Consider the following 16,811-nt stretch of genomic DNA (forward strand, 5'->3'; position numbering starts at 1 on the left):
CTAGTATATATATATATATATATATATATATACCTAATACTAATTAAGCTTATTCTTTTATGCTTAATTATGAAAATACGCCACTTTGTTTTTCCTCTGGTTTCTCTTGTTACATATTCAATGCGTCACTAACAGTGAAAAATGTATATTTATTAGCCTTGACTTCCCTCACTGATAACATGATCCTTCATGGAGATTTCTTGATACCGGAATGCCAAGTACTGTTTTTGCGCCTTCACCACGCTCTATCACACATATGTGTTGGGAATGAGTTTTTTGTTTTGTTTTCGTGCGTAATGTTTTTTTTTGTATTAGATGACTATAATTCGAATACATATTTCGTTTGGCTCTTGGTTTGGGAGCCATATTTGAGGCGGAGAATAAATTGTGCTGCTTTCTTTTATTTGATGAGTAACGAAGTGTTTTTTCTACGTATTTTAAGTGTTGTTTACGTTGTTTTCGCTTAGTTGTGGGACCTTGAGGTTCACTATATGTTTAGTTTACAAAGAGCTCGGTTATCGTAGATCGCCCTCATGTATCAATAGTGACAGTTTCAACGTTACGAATATTTTCTATTTTAATAATAAATTTGCTTTTGCTGCTCCAAACGGCTTATTTTTTGTTGCTTTTATTTGTTAATGCAAATATGATGGGTGACGGAAATGTTATTATCAAATACTTATTTTTTTTAAAAAAAGACGTGACAAAGCGGTGATAGTATCAGTTTGAGTTGTCAAGGTGGGTTTCCTGTTTAGAAGCAAATTTATGTCTCTGGTTTCACACAATGTTACATCGTTCAATCCTTGAAGTTCTTCTTATTGAGTTGACTTAGCTTTTCAGTAATATCAATAACAGCAATCAAGATGGTGCACTTTTACTTGGATGAAGTTGGTTGTATATAATGTTATGGACGTATTTCTGTGTCTAATGGGGCAACTCATTTATTATGGTATACAATGTTTTTCTTTTCCTTTCTTGCTGCTAGGTTCTGTTTTTATTTTAGATTGAATTGATGGTTAAGCAAGGGAGTGTAGCACAAGCTTAAGCTGTTACACTCACTCTGCTTGCTATGGGAGGGGGACCATCCATCTGCAAAAATAGGAAATGCGCTCAGAAGGACGTCGTAAGGGTAATAAAGCATGCAAGCTATAGTTAGAGAAAGTGCAGCAAGACGGAGTGCACCGTACAGCAGGCAAATACAGATGATGATAAGGGCATACTTGATCCTGCTTCCGGGGCTACGCCTGCTTTACCTCTAGCAAAGAAACTTTGGAGCAGGAAAATGATCTTTATTTACACACTGTAGGAGGAGCACCTTCTTTTACTCTTCCTTTACTGGCATTCTGTCCAAAAGGCTAAAAACCACCTTCAGAAGCTTAATGCAGTAATCGCGGGATATCTTCGTTGTGACCGCTAACTAAGGTGCTAGCGATACCTCAGAATTTGTGTCATCTAATAGAAGATTCAAAGCAGAGCTATCACATCCACAGACTTTGCTATTACACTCGGCTCACCCTGTTGGACGTCGACCAAAGAAGCCTGCGATGGTCCCAACGAATGAGGTGGAGCCAGTGCCGTTACTTTGCTCTTGTTCCAGTAGCAGTGGTCGTCTCTGGCAACTCCAACTGGGAGAGGAGACACAGTGAAGCCCTGGGAGAAGTCTCTCTACATTTTTGTGGGAGTGGCCAAGACACCACATGCCGTAGATTTCAATTCATTAGCTGTACAGTTGAACTCACCACCAAAGGGAGGTGGAACGACTCGCTTTCGGCGACGGCTGCCGCTCACTACTAAGGAGGTGAAGGTGGCACCGTAACAGATGCCAAATTTTTAGCAACAGGTGCGCCTCAGAACGCAGGGTCAACAGACGACATCATACTTTTTCCTCTTTGAGAGATACCTTTAAGTTTGGCTCGTGGTGCGTGTGTGAGATGCCGACTCTGGATACAAGAAATGTGTACTTTAAGCCAATCATCCGTAGCAATACCGTGAGTAGCAACAGTGTAAGAAAATCAAAGAAAAAGAAGGCAGTGAAACAAATGAACAAATAAAAATAACGAAAAAGTATTATTGAAGTGTAAGGAAATATGTAAAGCACTTTTTTTTAAATCGATAGCAACTTGTCATTTTATTTTGATACCCTTTTTAATTGGTGTCTCTGCTCTTTTGAGATACAAGTACAAATGACCTTTTTTGTACAAACTTTTTTTTTTGCTTTCCATGTTAAGAAAGGAAGATATATATGATTTTCCACACTTTTTTCCTGTATTTGTTTTAATTGGAAGCTAACTGCAGTATCTTTAGGCTTTATGTTAGATGCATCCACATTTTTTTTGTTGGTATCAACAACTTCACGTGGCGTCTTTTTTTTTTGTTATTTGTTGTCGTTGTTTTTTTTTTCTTGGCAGTGGCTGCTTATTTGTCCATTTGATTACGAGTTTATGTGAATGTATCAGATAACGTGTCTCTTTCACATACAATACGGCGAGTTTTGTTGTGGATTTATATTTTTTGTGATTTTTTTCCTTTCATTGTTGCTTTATGTGATGGTTGCGTATGAAGTCTCTTTGCTCATGTTTGCAGACTATTTTGTGTGTCTTTTTGACCTTGTTCATCTTTTTTAAGTAGGGACAAATTACTATTATTATATACTTTCTGCAGTTTTTTTTTATTTTGTCTCTGAGTAGCTCACTTTGAATCTGCAGTCAGTCTCCTCCAAACAAGCCAACACACACACACACACACACAGTAATAGTATACCTACTGCATGAATTGGTAGATGGGTGGTATGCATTCATTGTATATTTTGCTATTATTTTTTTTTGTGATGCTATGTGTGTTTCCTGTTTGTGTGTTTTGAGGACGTATGGTGGTGGGGCCTCTTGATTGTTTATCAGTTGCTGTTTCTATTTTTATTTTTCTTTGCCTTTCTCTCTCTTTCTCTATGTTACTATTGCTTCATCTCTTGTGCTTCTCTTCCCGTACAGTGCAAGTGGGCTACCGTCAGCTGTGTGTTTACTGCATACATCACGGTTGAAATAAACGAAGGAGGAAGATGGATAATACCCTGCTGACGGTTGCCCAACGAGATTTGGATGCAGTTTTTGCACCACCACCCGTTGAGCACCACCAAAGACGCAGTGTGGCTGCATCTTTGCCTCACTTGCACCATGACCGAGTCCATGCACCAGAACTGAGGACGCATCTGGCCGTGAAACCAAGACGTACGTATGTGAACTTGCCGCCTGCAATTGACGTGGAAACTGTTGAGGAAGCCAGGGCCATGTTGCACCGCTGGGAGGAATGGAATCTTCATCTAGAACAGCAGCTGCGGTATGGCTGCACATCACCAGCACCACGCCCACTACCCGTGAACAAAACAGGCGATCAGGTGTCTGCTATTGTAGCTGATTCCTTTGCTTCATCTCAGGCATGTTATCAAAGAAGCACACATGCGTTGGCATGTGATGATGATACGTTGTGTAAGCAATTCAAGGGGGGGTTTTCATATCTCTACACAGAGCTGACTACAGAGTTGGGGGCAGCTACAAGATCGGTGAAGGCGTCAATGCACCCTTTTTCTGTTGCATCACGCACAACTGTTGCGACAACCCAGCGCAAAGTTCAATCCAAGTCGACTCGCCGCAGCCGCGCTTTACTGCTAAAACGGGCGCTGGAGTTGGTGGGGAAACCTCTGGGCCGGGCGGGCAGTGGCACCTACAGCGACATTGATGTCTCTCACCAGCTGTCACTGGCGAGACAAACATTAGAGGGTTGCTGTGGCAACGAGCTACCAATACACTCGGGGGATTTTCTCACGGAAACTGAGACTTTAGAAATCTCCAAAGTGGAGAAAACGGCGACAGCGCACGATCCAATTGCTGTCGTGGGGCGCCTGAAGCATCGTCTTAGGGAGGAACCTTGGCTATCGACAGCTTACTCGCTGGCACACTTGAAGGAGAGCAACTGCGGTTCTGAGAAGAGCAAGGATAAAACCCAGGCGTGGCCGAGGCCTCCACTGCGTCTGCATCGGAAGTTGAACGAACACGAGGAAACGGCAAAATCTATCCCTTTGGTAAATCTCTCCTCGGTATCTGTTCCATCACAAGGCAACATGGAAGAGGAGGATGGTCCTCCTATTTTGCTCACTTTAGACCATGATAGTTCAGCGGATATAATGACACAGGGAGAAGTGGAGGGTGCACAACAATCTCCGGTAAAACGGGAATCTTTCAGTGATGACAGCTGCTCAGACGACGCTCCTTCACGCGGCTTTCCAATAGTACTTTTGACAAACAGCGCGGTGTGTATTCTTCCTGCGCTTCCAGCAGTCTTGAACGGTGTGAAATCAGAGGGTGGTGACACAGTGGCGTACTTGGCACATGAAGTGTCAGAGGCAATGGAAATTCCAGAGAACATGGATATGAAAGCTGAAGAGGTAGCCGACACGATTGAGCCTTTTGGATCGCCTGTGGCGAGAGCGCAGCAGTCAGCAGACCTCAGTGAGACAGGATCGATGACTGTTGACGATGAGGAGGACCGCATAACAACTTCAAATAGCGCTATTCTTGCTGCAAAAGAGGAGCAAAGCGAAGGTGATTCACAGGCAGCCGTTGAGGAAGATGAGGGGAGGAATATGCTGCTTGCCAACAATCAGAGCCCAACAGCTTCAGAAAGGGCGCTGAGAGGCCTGAGTGAAGCTGAGAAGCCTACAACGTTTTCTGGGTGCATGCACCATGGTTTCACCACTTTTTTTGGTGAAATTTGTGCCATACAGGAGTTGAAGGCTGAAGAGTACACATTCCGCATGGCGCTGGTGATAGAAGAGAGTTTGCAACTGTGTGAACTTTGCTTTGCGTGTCACTCAGAGGTGATGAATGCCGCTACTGAACGCCATGGGTATTTTGGGCCCAACATCTTGAATGAGAAATGGGACGTTGCCGCTTCCCCCTCCGGAAACACAACGGTTTGGAGAGATCGAAATGAGGTAGAAACTCTAATGTTGGAACAACGGCAGCTTGAAAGAAGTCGTTGTGGTCCTCGTGCCTTTCGGTCAGTGTTCCGGCACTGGGGTCTAAAAAGGCGAAGGCGCAGAATTGGTTTTCGATGTTTGACGGCCCTTGAGGTGGACTGCGGGGATATCGAAAATAGGCTGCACTCAGAGGCCTTAAAGGCACGCCTGAGTGAGGCAATAAGTGCGCTACAGGAGACCCGTGAGGCGGCTGCCAAGGATTTTCTGTGTGCGAAGGAGAAATATGCCGCGCTGGAGCGTGCAGCGAACATCCGTTTGACGAAGCTGCAAGGCGACGTATTAAAATCAACTGCAACAGAGCATCAAGCCCTGAAACTCGCAGCCGCTCTGGAGCGGTCCTTGTTATTGGCCAAGTGCCGGGCGGAGGAGCACACCGCAAAAACACGGCTGATTGCTCTTGAACTTTGTGATCTGGAAGAGGGTTTAGCGCGCGCGAGGGCTCAGACAGCTGCGGCTGTAGCGGTCTTGGGTCGATATGCCTTTGTGTCGCTTGTCCAGCGCTGCTACTGCAGGTGGACGCGCAAGTGCCGTGAGACCAAATGCCGTGCGCTGGAGCGTGTGCGGCGGGAAAGCATTGAACGGCGACAGGAGTTAATGCTGTGGCATGATCACGTTTGCTTCGCCATCACCCGCTGTCCAGTGACGTCGGTTAACGCTACATCTGAAACGGCGGCGATGCCTCTCATTGCCGCCATGGGGGCTTCAGCAAAGAATATTGCTGTAGCTTCTGCTCCTGCCATAGAGGCATCGGAGCCCGTGGTGCAGGCAGATTGCACGTCGGTGCTCCGATCTTAAGAAATAGCTGGAACAGGAGTGGCAGCTAGCTGCGGCGTTTTTGACGGAGCGGGACACCTTGCGCCGGTAGTGCCGTGAACAATGTGTTGCTTGCCCAATTGGAGGCGGTCCTGCGTGGCAACATATGCGCACAATGAAGACGTCATGTTGCTGGCTTTTTTTTTGTTCTATGCGTGTGTGTGTGTGTGGGGGGGGGGGGATACTAACAAAAATAGCCCTGCATTGTTTTATCGCTCTGTTGTGATGTACGTGTTGGGAGTTACCGTTTATTATCATATATATATATATTGGGTTTATTTCTGTTTGTTTTTTTATTGTTCGTGTACGGCCCGAGGTTGAGTATCGATGGAGTTTCACGCGGCGTGTCACATTCGTGCCCGCAGGATTCATGTAGTGTGTGGTTGTGTCGTGGAATAATTTTTTCTGCTGCTGGTGGTGTTGGTGCCCAGTTGCTGCCTTTCTGCCGCGTTGATCTTCCAGATGAGCACGCAGGCGTAACACATACGGAAGGAAACTAGGAATGAAGCAACAGCGGCTGCGGCGGATGCAGGGGTTTGGAGCTCGCCTTGACGGTGAAGTCACAGTGCGGCGCTTTGTGGCACCACAGCGGAGCACAACAGCCACCATTCGCAGTGGTGATCTTCTGGAGCCGATTGCCGCGGTGGCAGCCCGTGTTGGCGTGGATGCCGCAAGGTTGGAGGGGTTGGTGGATGCGCAGGGGCTCGCAATTTTCGGCAAACTGCAAGCTGGGGCGGAGGTGTTTCTCGCGGGCGCTGTAGTCGAGAATGACGCGAACGACGGCAACAATGACGATGGTGGCACTGAAAGGTCCTTGCTTCAGCCACCAGACGCATCGGTGGCCTGGGCGTACGACCCACGCATGCTGCTCCATGTGCCGCCCGTGGATCGTATACCAGAGACGCCATACCGCTTGCAGCGGGCCGTTGAGTGTCTAAAGTCAACCCCACGTGCTAACGAGTTGCTACCGGAAGAACTGCTCTTCCCAGAGGAAGAGGAAGCTGCTACAACGCCGCGAGCCAGGTTGGACGATGCAAATAAAACTTCCACGAGTGAGGTGGTTCCACCTTCGTGTTGGCTCCCGCCCCGGCTGGCCACACTTGAGGAAATCGCCTTGTGCCACGATACATCGCGGTACCGTGGCTTCGTCGAGCACGGCACAGCACTCACCCCACTGCTCAAAACAGATGTCTACTGCAACGACATGACAAGCAGTGTGGCCACTCGCCTTGCTGTCGGCGCCGTGATTGATGCGGCGCGTTGCGCGCTTGCTGGGACGCCTTCGTTTGCCTTTTGTCTTGTGCGTCCACCTGGTCATCACTGCACAGTTGACACACCGGGCGGGTTCTGTCTTGCAAACAACGTCGCCATCGCGGCACGTCAGCTCCTGAAAGATTGGCGCGACGATAACAAGGGTCGTGGTGACGGAACATTGTCAGCGTCGCCACGCATAGCAATCGTTGATCTTGACGTACATCATGGTGAGGGAACACAGTCGTTTGTGGAGGAGGAGCCGCCGCCACTGTGCGACGCAAACACCGTCTCACCCCTGCTATATTTCTCACTGCACCGCTACGACCATGGCACTTTCTACCCCGCGGACCCCCGTGGTGACACCGCATATGTGGGGCGCTACCGCAACGTGTGCAACGTTGCCGTTAATACCGCGGCTAACGACCCAGCGTGCTGCGAAGAGGTTGTGAGTGATGCCGTGTTTGAGCGCGTGGTGGACGATGTCCTTCTTCCACGCCTGTGTCGCTTCTGCCCGGATGTTGTGTTGCTCTCATTGGGATTTGACGCCGCCTACGGCGATCCACTCGGACGAATGGCCGTTGAGGGCGGATTCGCATACGCAGTGCGGGCATTAAAGCAGTTTTGCCGCTCACAGCCACAGCAGCGGAAGGTGCGGGAATTGCACGCTGGTCTCGTGGTTGTCCTGGAGGGTGGCTACTTACCGGTGGCGGTGGCGCAGGGTGTCACTGCTGTTGCCCACGCGCTTCGGTACCCGGCCAATGACGCAGACGTCGTGCGTTACGCGGCGCGTCAGGTGCCGAAGACGTGGCAGGACCTTCGCCGCCGTACTGCACGTCAACAGCATGAAATAAAACAGCAACAAGTGGAGGAACAGCTGCATGGGGTTGAGGGGGAGGTAAAGAAAGCGGAGGCGTTGTGTGAAACAGCGTCTGCTTCTCCCACACAGAGCATTGAGGGGGCCGCGCTGCTGCCGGAGGACGGCATACTCTTAGAAAGGCATGAAAGATGGTGCGATCGGCTTATTTCCCGTGTGTTGTCCATCCACGAGGAGGCAAACGGACCGCAATAACAAAACGTGGTGTTAGTTTCCCTCGTATTTGACTGTCTGCTTTCGTTTTGTGTTCCCCTTCTGCGTGTTTGTTGTTTTCTTTTGTCGTCTCCTTCTTTATTGCTCTCTCTCCCATGTTCTGTCCCTGCTTGCCGCTGGGTGACACGCCGCTGCACAGTTGCGTTCTATCCACTCCCCTTGCTGCCTTTCGTCACAGACCGCACGACGGCATCGACTAGTGAGAGTAGCAGCGGACGGCGTGGTTTGTGAGAAATGGGTGGATGGGACATTGCGCATATCCTTGAGCCACACGGCGACGTGTACATCACCAGCAGTACCGTTGTGCGGCACAAAGTTGGGAGCGATGGCCGGGAGTTGGATTTCTTTCCGGATGGGTACGACGTGCAGCTGGTGCTCTCCTCTAAAAATCTCTACAAGATACGGCTGCGCCACCCGCCTCCACCATCTCCTTCCTCTTTCTTGTCGACAAGGTCAGAGGATAACAAGAGAGGGGAAGAGGAGGAGGAGGCACAACGACAACAAAAGTGGAGAAGGGGAGACGCCTGTAGTACACCACCACCAGAGATGATGTGGCGTGAGAGCCTCGGGCAGATTCGGGCGGTAGTCCCGCTGTACAATCACCCCTCGCGTGCGTGGGCCGCTGAGCGCAATGAAGCTGGCGCCAACTGCCACGGTTTTGTCATTGAATACTTCAGCACACAGAAGGGACCTAAACCGTCCTCGCAGCGCACCTTGTTGCAGCGATACATGAAGGAGGTGCAGTGCCGCTGCGTGGACGACGTGTTCACGGATGTGAAAGTGACAGCATCCGACGGTACTCCTGGCAGTCTGCGAGTGCGGGAGTTTCACGTCGGTCTTGCGCGGCCGCGGCAGTCCGCGAAGGCGCTGTATATTTCCAGTGAAGGCTCCCCATTCTTGGAGCAGGAATGGTGTTGCGTCTTCCGTGAGGCGCAGATGAATTACTGGCATGAGCGGCTTGAGGCCAGCCTCATCGAGGAGCCAGAAGTGTTTCAGTATCAAATCTACGCCATGGAGTTCCCTAGTATGACCACTTCTACTGCAGACGGGACGGCAAAGCAAGAGCAACCACTTCTTTGTCAACTTGTGCTCTCCACGGAACGTCTCTATTTTGTCCCTAGGTACGATGCCAAGTTGCTGGCGGTGGAACTGCCGCTTCATCATAGTGAGATGCACTCGCGGTGGTTTACCGTCGCCGCGTTGGAATCTATTTCCTTCAACTCCCAGACGGGTGTCATTGTGTGCACTGGACATCAGCAACATGGCGGACCGCAGCACGACGATCCGCGCATGTGTTGGGGCCCGGCGTATGTGAATTCTGTAGCTGAGCCCAATAAAGCGGTGACGCTCACGCTCGGCTTTTTCAGTGTAACGGAGGCGGAGGAGGCAGTGTTGGAGATCCAGCGCGTGTGGGAACTGACCCACCATGATGAGGATTTCCCATTTGCATGACTAATATGAATTATCGTAGTGACCTTTGCGCTTGTAGGTGTAGGCATGGGTGTGGATGTAGAGGTTTCATTGGGCAAGGGCAGGAGCGCTTTTTTTTTCTTTGCAGTGAGCTGCCGCCATGTGTTTATGTTTTTTTTTGTTTTTGCCTGTTCCTCTTATTATTTGTGTGTAATCGTTTTGCAAATGGAAACGTACGCGGATGCATAAAAGTATTATTACGTTCATGTTTAGGCATCGCCAACAAACTATCATAGGCATGCTGGTACACCACACGATGGTCGGGTCAGCACCGCCGTTTACCCGCTCGCCCCTCTTCGCCCAGGGCAGAGGCAGCAGCAGTGATGGCCTCCTGCTCACCATCGGGGACGTCACAGTGCCTGTGCCAACGAAACTCCATCACCCGGAGCATGTGAATTGGCTCCTTCCCGGCGCTGCAACGTGCGGGAATGGCGCGAATAAGACCGACGCTCGTGACGACATAGCCACCAGTGACTTTGGCGACCGCGGGTTACAGCTGCATGGCGGCAATGCCTTCTTTCAGATGCAGGACCCCACGACGCTTAGCTACTTGCGCTGGATGTGCCAGAAGGAGCAGCTCCGGCAGGACATGTGCCTTGTTGGAGAGCCCGGCCCTGCGCTGCGGTGGCTGGTGCAAATGTACTCCTACCTTGTGCGGCGCGAGGTACAGTACCTTTCGCTTAATCGCGACACAACGGAGAGCGATCTCGGCCAGCGCCGCGAGATACGTAATGGCACACTTGTCTACAATGACCAGTGCGTTGTGGTGGCAGCCCGTGAGGGACAACTTCTGCTCTTGGAGGGTCTTGAAAAGGTGGAGCGTAACGTGCTGCCGGTAATCAATAACCTTCTGGAGAACCGTGAGATGCACCTTGAAAATGGCATGATGCTCATCCACCCCGAGCGATATGACCGGCTGCTGCAGGAACTCCTTACGGCAAAGCGAGGCCGATACGAGCATGGCGGCAGCGAAGGCCATGGCAGGGATGCTGACGGTGCCATGAGACACGCAGCGGCACAGGAGGAGCTACGCCGGATGGGCTTCATTCGTGTCTCAGAGAACTTTCGTGTTGTGGGTCTCACGGTTCCTGTACCACCGTACGAGGGCAACCCACTCGACCCCCCACTGCGTTCACGCTTCCAATGCCTCTATGTCGACATTCCACTGCCTGGTCTGGCGGCGACGCAAGGGGGGGTGACTGCCGCTACAGCAGTGAGGGGTGGGCGTGGCGCAGATGCGACAGAGTCTTTGCTAAAGCTTCGCGCCATTATTGACGAGGTGAATACGAACACGAAGGATTTTATAGTTGGTGGAAAGCAGGCGAGCGGCAGTCGCGGTAAAACCAGTAACAATCCCCAGATAAATAACGGCGGTGGAGGTGGAGGTGGAGGTGGCGGGGCGGCAATGGCTCATTGTGGATTACAGACTATTGGCAGCTACGAGCTTGCGATGTTGTCAAGGCAGCTGCAATTATTCCCCGATATTCCTGTTGGCGAACTCCTGCCACGCGCATTTCCGTGGATGCTGTACGCGCAGCAGACCGCAACTGCGGGCGCCGCACACATCGAGGAAGCCACGCGTCGCAGGCGCGAGTATGAACGCGTGCTTGCTGCGTGTCATATTGGCGCTCCACTGTATGAATACCGCCATGGTTCTACCGATGCAAACCGAGATAACTTTGGTACAGTGGATGAATGTGCCACGAGCTGCCGCCCCTCAAGGGACTTTTCCTTGACAAGAGAGAAAGGAAAAATGCGTCAAATTAAGCGTGGAGATATGACTTTTCGACACCGTCGCAGTAATTGTAGCGGCAGTGAGAGAAGTACTGAGGTGGATCGTTCTCCAGAGGAGTTCAATGATGTGCTACAGGTTGAGAATATTCGTGTCGTGGAATACAGCCGCAATACTGTGGTGGGGGACGCGTGTATTGCATGCAGCAACGACGGCGGCACCTATCGCCTTCCTATTTATATGGGTGGGTCCGCCGTGCCCGCAACACAGGAAGAAGCGGCAAAGGGAATCGTCGTGGCTGAGCGCTGCCCCACGCCCCGCAGTGTGTTTACTCCGGCGCACTATCACGTGTTGCAGTCTATGCTGCAGTTGCACATTGCAGGGCAGCATATTCTGCTGCTTGGGCCTAATGGCTGTGGGAAAACGACTATTCTTCGCGAGTTTGCCAATTTGGTGGGGTATCGCACGGAGACGATGTACTTGTACGCCGACATGACCAACAAGGACCTCTTCCAGCGCCGCACAACGGACTCCTCGGCAGGGGACACCCTATGGGAAAACAGTCCACTTGTGGAGGCCGCGTTGAGCGGTCACATTGCTGTTCTTGACGGCATCGACAAACTACCAAGTGGAATGCTGTCATCCCTGCAGCAGCTTCTCGTTGACGGGAGCATGAGCCTCTACGATGGCACATTGCTCAGGTCTCAGCGGGAGTACGAGATACTCAAGCGAGAGTTGATGGCGACAGACGAGGAAATGCGAGCACGGCAGATTTTTTCGGTGCATCCCTCCTTTCGTGTTGTGGCAACCGCGCGTTACAAAGCCTCCGCCGGCAGCTGCGGCAAGGTAAGCCAGGGCTCTTGGAGAGTCACTCACGAAGTGACCTCTTTGTTTGGGGTTGTGATAATACCAGCCACCACGCGGATGACTCTGCATGCCGTCCTATTACGCGTAGCGACGACTGAACTGCAGGAATGGCGAAAACAAATGGGCGTACTTGCTGAGGAGGACAATAACACGATTTCCGAAGTGACATTAGAGGCTGTAACTCGTGACATTGATAGACTCCTGCGTCTATGCGATGCGCTAGAGCGTCTGCAGGAGACCGAGCCCAAAGTCCCGCAGCTGAGTCTTCGGCAGCTTCTTCATTTAATCCGGTTTCGTGTGCGCTACCCAGAGGATTTCACACCCGGCGTGGAGTCCGCATTACTGCTTCCACTTATGAATGCACTGACAGCCGAGCAGGTGAGGCAGGTGATGTGCTCCTGTGGATTTGATGACGTGAGCCGTCACAAGCCAGAACAACAACGACAACAACATCCTTACCATCAGGCACGAAATACTGCAGAAACAGAGGCGGATTTGGAGGGCCGTCGAAGTAAACGCCACGATGTTCTCGTGGAGCTCAAAGTCTCAAATACTCTCAACATGATCACCGATGTTAACGGTCGCGTGCCTGCGCGTGTGTTTGGGGTGCATGGCAAGCCCATTTTTTGTAGCAATCGTGTGTATTCGGAAGAGGAACAGGCAATGGTGCCGTATGTTACCCACTTCCACTCCAATCCTGTGCACGAGTCTATCATTGCCTGGCTCGCAAAGCAGTACGCTGTGGGAAATAACATCTTGTTGATTGGGAATCAGGGTGTTGGGAAGAACAAGGTGGTGGACGCCTTCCTCGCCCGCATAGGGGTGCCGCGACAGTACATTCAACTCCACAGGGACACAACTGTCGGCACCCTCACAATCAATCCGACCGTTGAGGCTGGCCGCGTCGTCTGGTCGGACTCACCGTTGGTAAAGGCAGTGCAGCGTGGGCACTGTCTCGTCGTGGACGAGATTGACAAGGCACCGGTGGAGGTGGTGCAGGTACTGAAGGGACTTGTGGAGGATCACGAGATGCACCTTCGCGATGGACGACAGATACGCGGTCCACGGGCACATGCCGTGGCCGCTGACCGCGACGCCCTCGAAGGGGCAAATATCATCACTATGCATCCAGACTTTCGAATCATCGTCCTTGCGAATCCGCCAGGGTTTCCGTTCCACGGCAACGACTTCTACCGAGAGTGCGGTGATTTGTTCGCGTCGTACGTGATGGGCAACCCAGACGCAATTTCGCAGCTGCGTTTGCTGAAGGCGTACGCGCCAAACATCCCCGAGGCGGTGCTGGTGCGACTCATTGGGGCATTTCAGCGTCTACAGAAGAGCTTTGAGGAGGGGCACCTCACATATCCCTTCTCCCTGCGTGAGTTGATCGCGGTGGTGAAGCACATGGCGGCGTTTCCACACGATGGCATTTACGATGCCCTCAATAACGTATTCAACTTTGATGCACGCAACGAAAATACTCTGCATCTCGTCCGTCAGGTGTTGCACCTTCACCTTCATCCGCTTATGAGCGCAGGCGGCATGCAACGCCTCCTGCCGCTACGCGCTGGGCAGCCATTGCCGCTGCAGGTCTTGCAGCAGCCTCTGGAGGTGCCTTCGGTGTCACAGGCTCTGCCAACAACGTCGGCCGTGGGAGACACGGCATCGCTTCCTGTGCGTTTTCTCACTGATGCAGAGTGTGGTGGGCCATGCTCTGTGCAATTTGTATCCACGTGGTGCGAGCGCTACAGAGAGGCGGAGTTTGCCGCCACTGTGCCGAGTGGCGAATCGAAAGGTTTTACGGAATGGCTGTCGGCCCCACGTCTTCCATTTTTGCGCGCAGGAGACATCGTGTTGGCCATCACGCCGATGGACACGGACGTTGGGACGGGAGCCCTCGTCACCCTCGCCGTTCTCTTTCTACGTGAAGAGGACCCCAGTGACGCAAATCATAAAAACAGTGGCAGTAAACGCGTTGTTGTTGCTATTGTGGCGCCGCAGTCTGTCGTCTCTCTAGGGATGGCGGCGGTGCGCCGTTCACATCTTCCGCCGGGCCAGATTCAGTTCTTCGACCTGACACGGTTTTTGCCTGCAGTTGCTGCTTTATCGGCTTTCTCAGTCTCGGCACCAATGCTACTGGTCTTCAATGCAGAGTCTCACAGCACCTCGCTCGCGGCTGTGGCACCGGCTGGCTGGCTGCACGACGCCTTCGGCGTCCCAGCCCCACTTGTGGCCGTGGTTGACGCACCATCAGGTTTTGTGTTGTTGATTAACACGTTGACCGCTGCGGCCCCCTCATCCCACGTTGCCCCGCAGCAACACGCAGCGCCGGAGGAATGTACTTGTGGGGCTGTGTTGCCCGTCCGACTTGCACCGCCTTTCCCCGAGGCGTCGTCGTGCTGCGCCTCCGTCCGGCCGATGGGCAGTGTTGTCGCCATGACGCGAGCACGCAGTGCGGAGTTGTTTGTCTGGATGAACGCTCGCCGCATCGCCGTCAAACTTCCCGCGGTGAGCATCGACACCGTGCAGTTCGTGACCGACAATCTGGCTATGGTGTCCCTGCAGGTCGGAGAAACCGTCCTTAAGTGTGTGCTGAAGGTGGCTGTCTCCGCGGATGGGGAGGCAAAGGCGAGCCTCTGTCAGCTTCCAAACAGCATCGCCGGGGACATCGTTGGGTTTGTGGGCAATCACGCTCCAGCGTCTTTGTCTAACCAGGCGCTGCTGCAACCTCTCACACCGGATGAGCTGAAGGGGGCTGTTATTGTGCCAAGCGGTAGCGGAGCAAGCCGTGGAGATGCTGTTTACATGACGGTGGAAGAATATTCACCAGAAAAGCAAACGTGGTTAATGCGTGTATACACTGATACCGACGCCGCAGCCGCTGTTGGTGCCGGCTCGCTGCATGTCAATCATTCTCATCACCAGCTACTGGCGACTGAGACGTCTTCGGCCAAGCATAGGGGCAGGATCGTTGCAGTAGACTTTCATCAGCGCACGGTGCGTTGTTTTTCTTCCCCATTCACGGCAGCACCCTCCGCCGCATCCTCGCAGTTGCAAGCTGCTGGTAACTCCTTGTTGGCGTTGGACGAAGGCGCAGGGGTGGCACTGTGGTACGACAACGCTACCCAGCGTGTGTTAGTTGCCGACGTTGTGGAGGAGCGTGTGCAGCAACGCTACCGCAACTGGTCCGCCTTGCTTGAGGGTTCCGTCAACCAAATCGGGGCCGCCGCCTCCACGCCAAGGCAGTCACTGTCGATGACGTACACTACTCCGCGAAAGAAGCCCTCTGGTACGCTAAAACACGGCAAGGATGATAACGAAGAGCACCACGGCGGCAACACCTACGCTGGAGGTACTGGCGGCACGGATACTGCGGGACTTGGCGGCCTTGTTGGGCCCTACCGTCTTGACAAGGGTTGGCCGGTGCACCAGGTTTCACCGGAGGAAAAACAACGGGTGTCACCTCGCATTATTGAAGAGGCAAAACGCATGGGAAAGGCCGCTCTAGAGGAGCGACTGCGAGACATTGGAATGAGTGCGAGGGAGTACGAGCAGTACAGGTCTCTCCAGGAGCGTGTGCGGGCCCCGGTCGCTTTGTTGCGAAGTCTGCTGAGTGGCTTGAAGGCTGCGGAGGGTGAGCGCACCTGGCTGCGCGGTCAGACGGATGGCGTCTGGGATGACAGCAAGATTGTGGAAGGCATCGTTGGTGAGCGTAACATCTACAGGCGACGGGCTGACTCGACTGAAACGAACCCGTTCCAGTCGAAGCACAAGAAGCGTCTGCTGTTCGTGCTGGATGTAAGTGCCAGCATGTACCGCTTTGAGGGAATGGATCATCGCTTGACCAAGCTGTTGGAATCTACCGTGATGGTTATGGAGGCGTTTGCCGGGTTTGAGGACAAAATTGACTACGCAATGGTGGGCCACAACGGCGACAGCGCATGTATTGAGCTGGTCCCCTTTGGCCACCCATTTGCCAATCAGAAGGCGCGAATGGAAGTGTGCCAGCGCATGGTGGCCCACGCACAGTACTGCTGGTCGGGCGACAACACAGTGGAGGCGATGCGGCAAAGCGTGGATCTTGTCACAGCGGAAAAGGGGGACGCCTATTTGGTGTTTGTTATCAGCGATGCGAATTTGGCGCGGTACGGCATCAGTCCGCGTGAACTGGGCGCAATTATGCGGAGCCACCGAGAGGTGCAGATGTTTTGCATCTTCATTGCGACGCTGGGGGAGCAGGCGGAAAACTTACAGGCGGAGATGCTGCCTGGTCACGGCTTTGAGTGCTTCGACACGCAGGCGTTGCCACATATTCTCAAACAAATATTCATCTCGGTGAACCTCCTTTAAAAGTCCACCACTACCACCACTACCACAAAAAAGAGGAGAAAAGTGGGTCTAACTCCCACGCCAGTCACATGCATTGTCGTTTTTTTATTTTTTATTTTTTATTTTTGTTAAAATGCCCCTGCAGTGGCCTCCTCCTCCCAGTGGTGACTGTTGAGGTGACGCGGAAGGGTACGTTTTTGAAATCCAGTGTTTTGGGGATTATAATT

The 16,811-nt window shown here is 52.2% G+C and overlaps 4 protein-coding genes across 4 annotated transcripts, besides 7 other annotated features; all 4 read left to right on the forward strand.

Annotated features, from left to right (window-relative positions):
- The first annotated feature begins 4 nt into the window (after nucleotides 1-4).
- Nucleotides 5-32: a microsatellite.
- Nucleotides 33-274: 242 nt separating this feature from the next.
- Nucleotides 275-313: a microsatellite.
- Nucleotides 314-2,363: 2,050 nt separating this feature from the next.
- Nucleotides 2,364-2,403: a microsatellite.
- A 324-nt stretch (nucleotides 2,404-2,727) lies between these two features.
- Nucleotides 2,728-2,748: a microsatellite.
- A 149-nt stretch (nucleotides 2,749-2,897) lies between these two features.
- Nucleotides 2,898-2,958: a microsatellite.
- Nucleotides 2,959-3,055: 97 nt separating this feature from the next.
- TraAM80_04369 (uncharacterized protein) lies at nucleotides 3,056-5,827 on the forward strand (the record flags this gene model as incomplete). Its single annotated transcript, XM_029381302.1, has 1 exon — nucleotides 3,056-5,827. The coding sequence occupies one exon, from the start codon at nucleotides 3,056-3,058 to the stop codon at nucleotides 5,825-5,827; it is 2,772 nt and encodes a 923-aa protein (XP_029238855.1).
- Nucleotides 5,828-6,371: 544 nt separating this feature from the next.
- On the forward strand, nucleotides 6,372-8,168 carry TraAM80_04370 (putative histone deacetylase; the record flags this gene model as incomplete). The annotated part of the gene is made up of 1 exon (XM_029381303.1): nucleotides 6,372-8,168. The coding sequence occupies one exon, from the start codon at nucleotides 6,372-6,374 to the stop codon at nucleotides 8,166-8,168; it is 1,797 nt and encodes a 598-aa protein (XP_029238856.1).
- A 252-nt stretch (nucleotides 8,169-8,420) lies between these two features.
- TraAM80_04371 (uncharacterized protein) lies at nucleotides 8,421-9,638 on the forward strand (the record flags this gene model as incomplete). Its single annotated transcript, XM_029381304.1, has 1 exon — nucleotides 8,421-9,638. The coding sequence occupies one exon, from the start codon at nucleotides 8,421-8,423 to the stop codon at nucleotides 9,636-9,638; it is 1,218 nt and encodes a 405-aa protein (XP_029238857.1).
- Nucleotides 9,639-9,912: 274 nt separating this feature from the next.
- Nucleotides 9,913-16,605, forward strand: TraAM80_04372 (putative heat shock protein HslVU, ATPase subunit HslU; the record flags this gene model as incomplete). Its single annotated transcript, XM_029381305.1, has 1 exon — nucleotides 9,913-16,605. The coding sequence occupies one exon, from the start codon at nucleotides 9,913-9,915 to the stop codon at nucleotides 16,603-16,605; it is 6,693 nt and encodes a 2,230-aa protein (XP_029238858.1).
- A 4-nt stretch (nucleotides 16,606-16,609) lies between these two features.
- Nucleotides 16,610-16,631: a microsatellite.
- A 53-nt stretch (nucleotides 16,632-16,684) lies between these two features.
- Nucleotides 16,685-16,714: a microsatellite.
- Nucleotides 16,715-16,811: the final 97 nt, after the last annotated feature.

Source organism: Trypanosoma rangeli (genome assembly GCF_003719475.1).
Source record: "Trypanosoma rangeli strain AM80 chromosome Unknown Tra_15.4_contig_00127, whole genome shotgun sequence".
In the NCBI taxonomy this organism is placed as follows: domain Eukaryota; phylum Euglenozoa; class Kinetoplastea; order Trypanosomatida; family Trypanosomatidae; genus Trypanosoma; species Trypanosoma rangeli.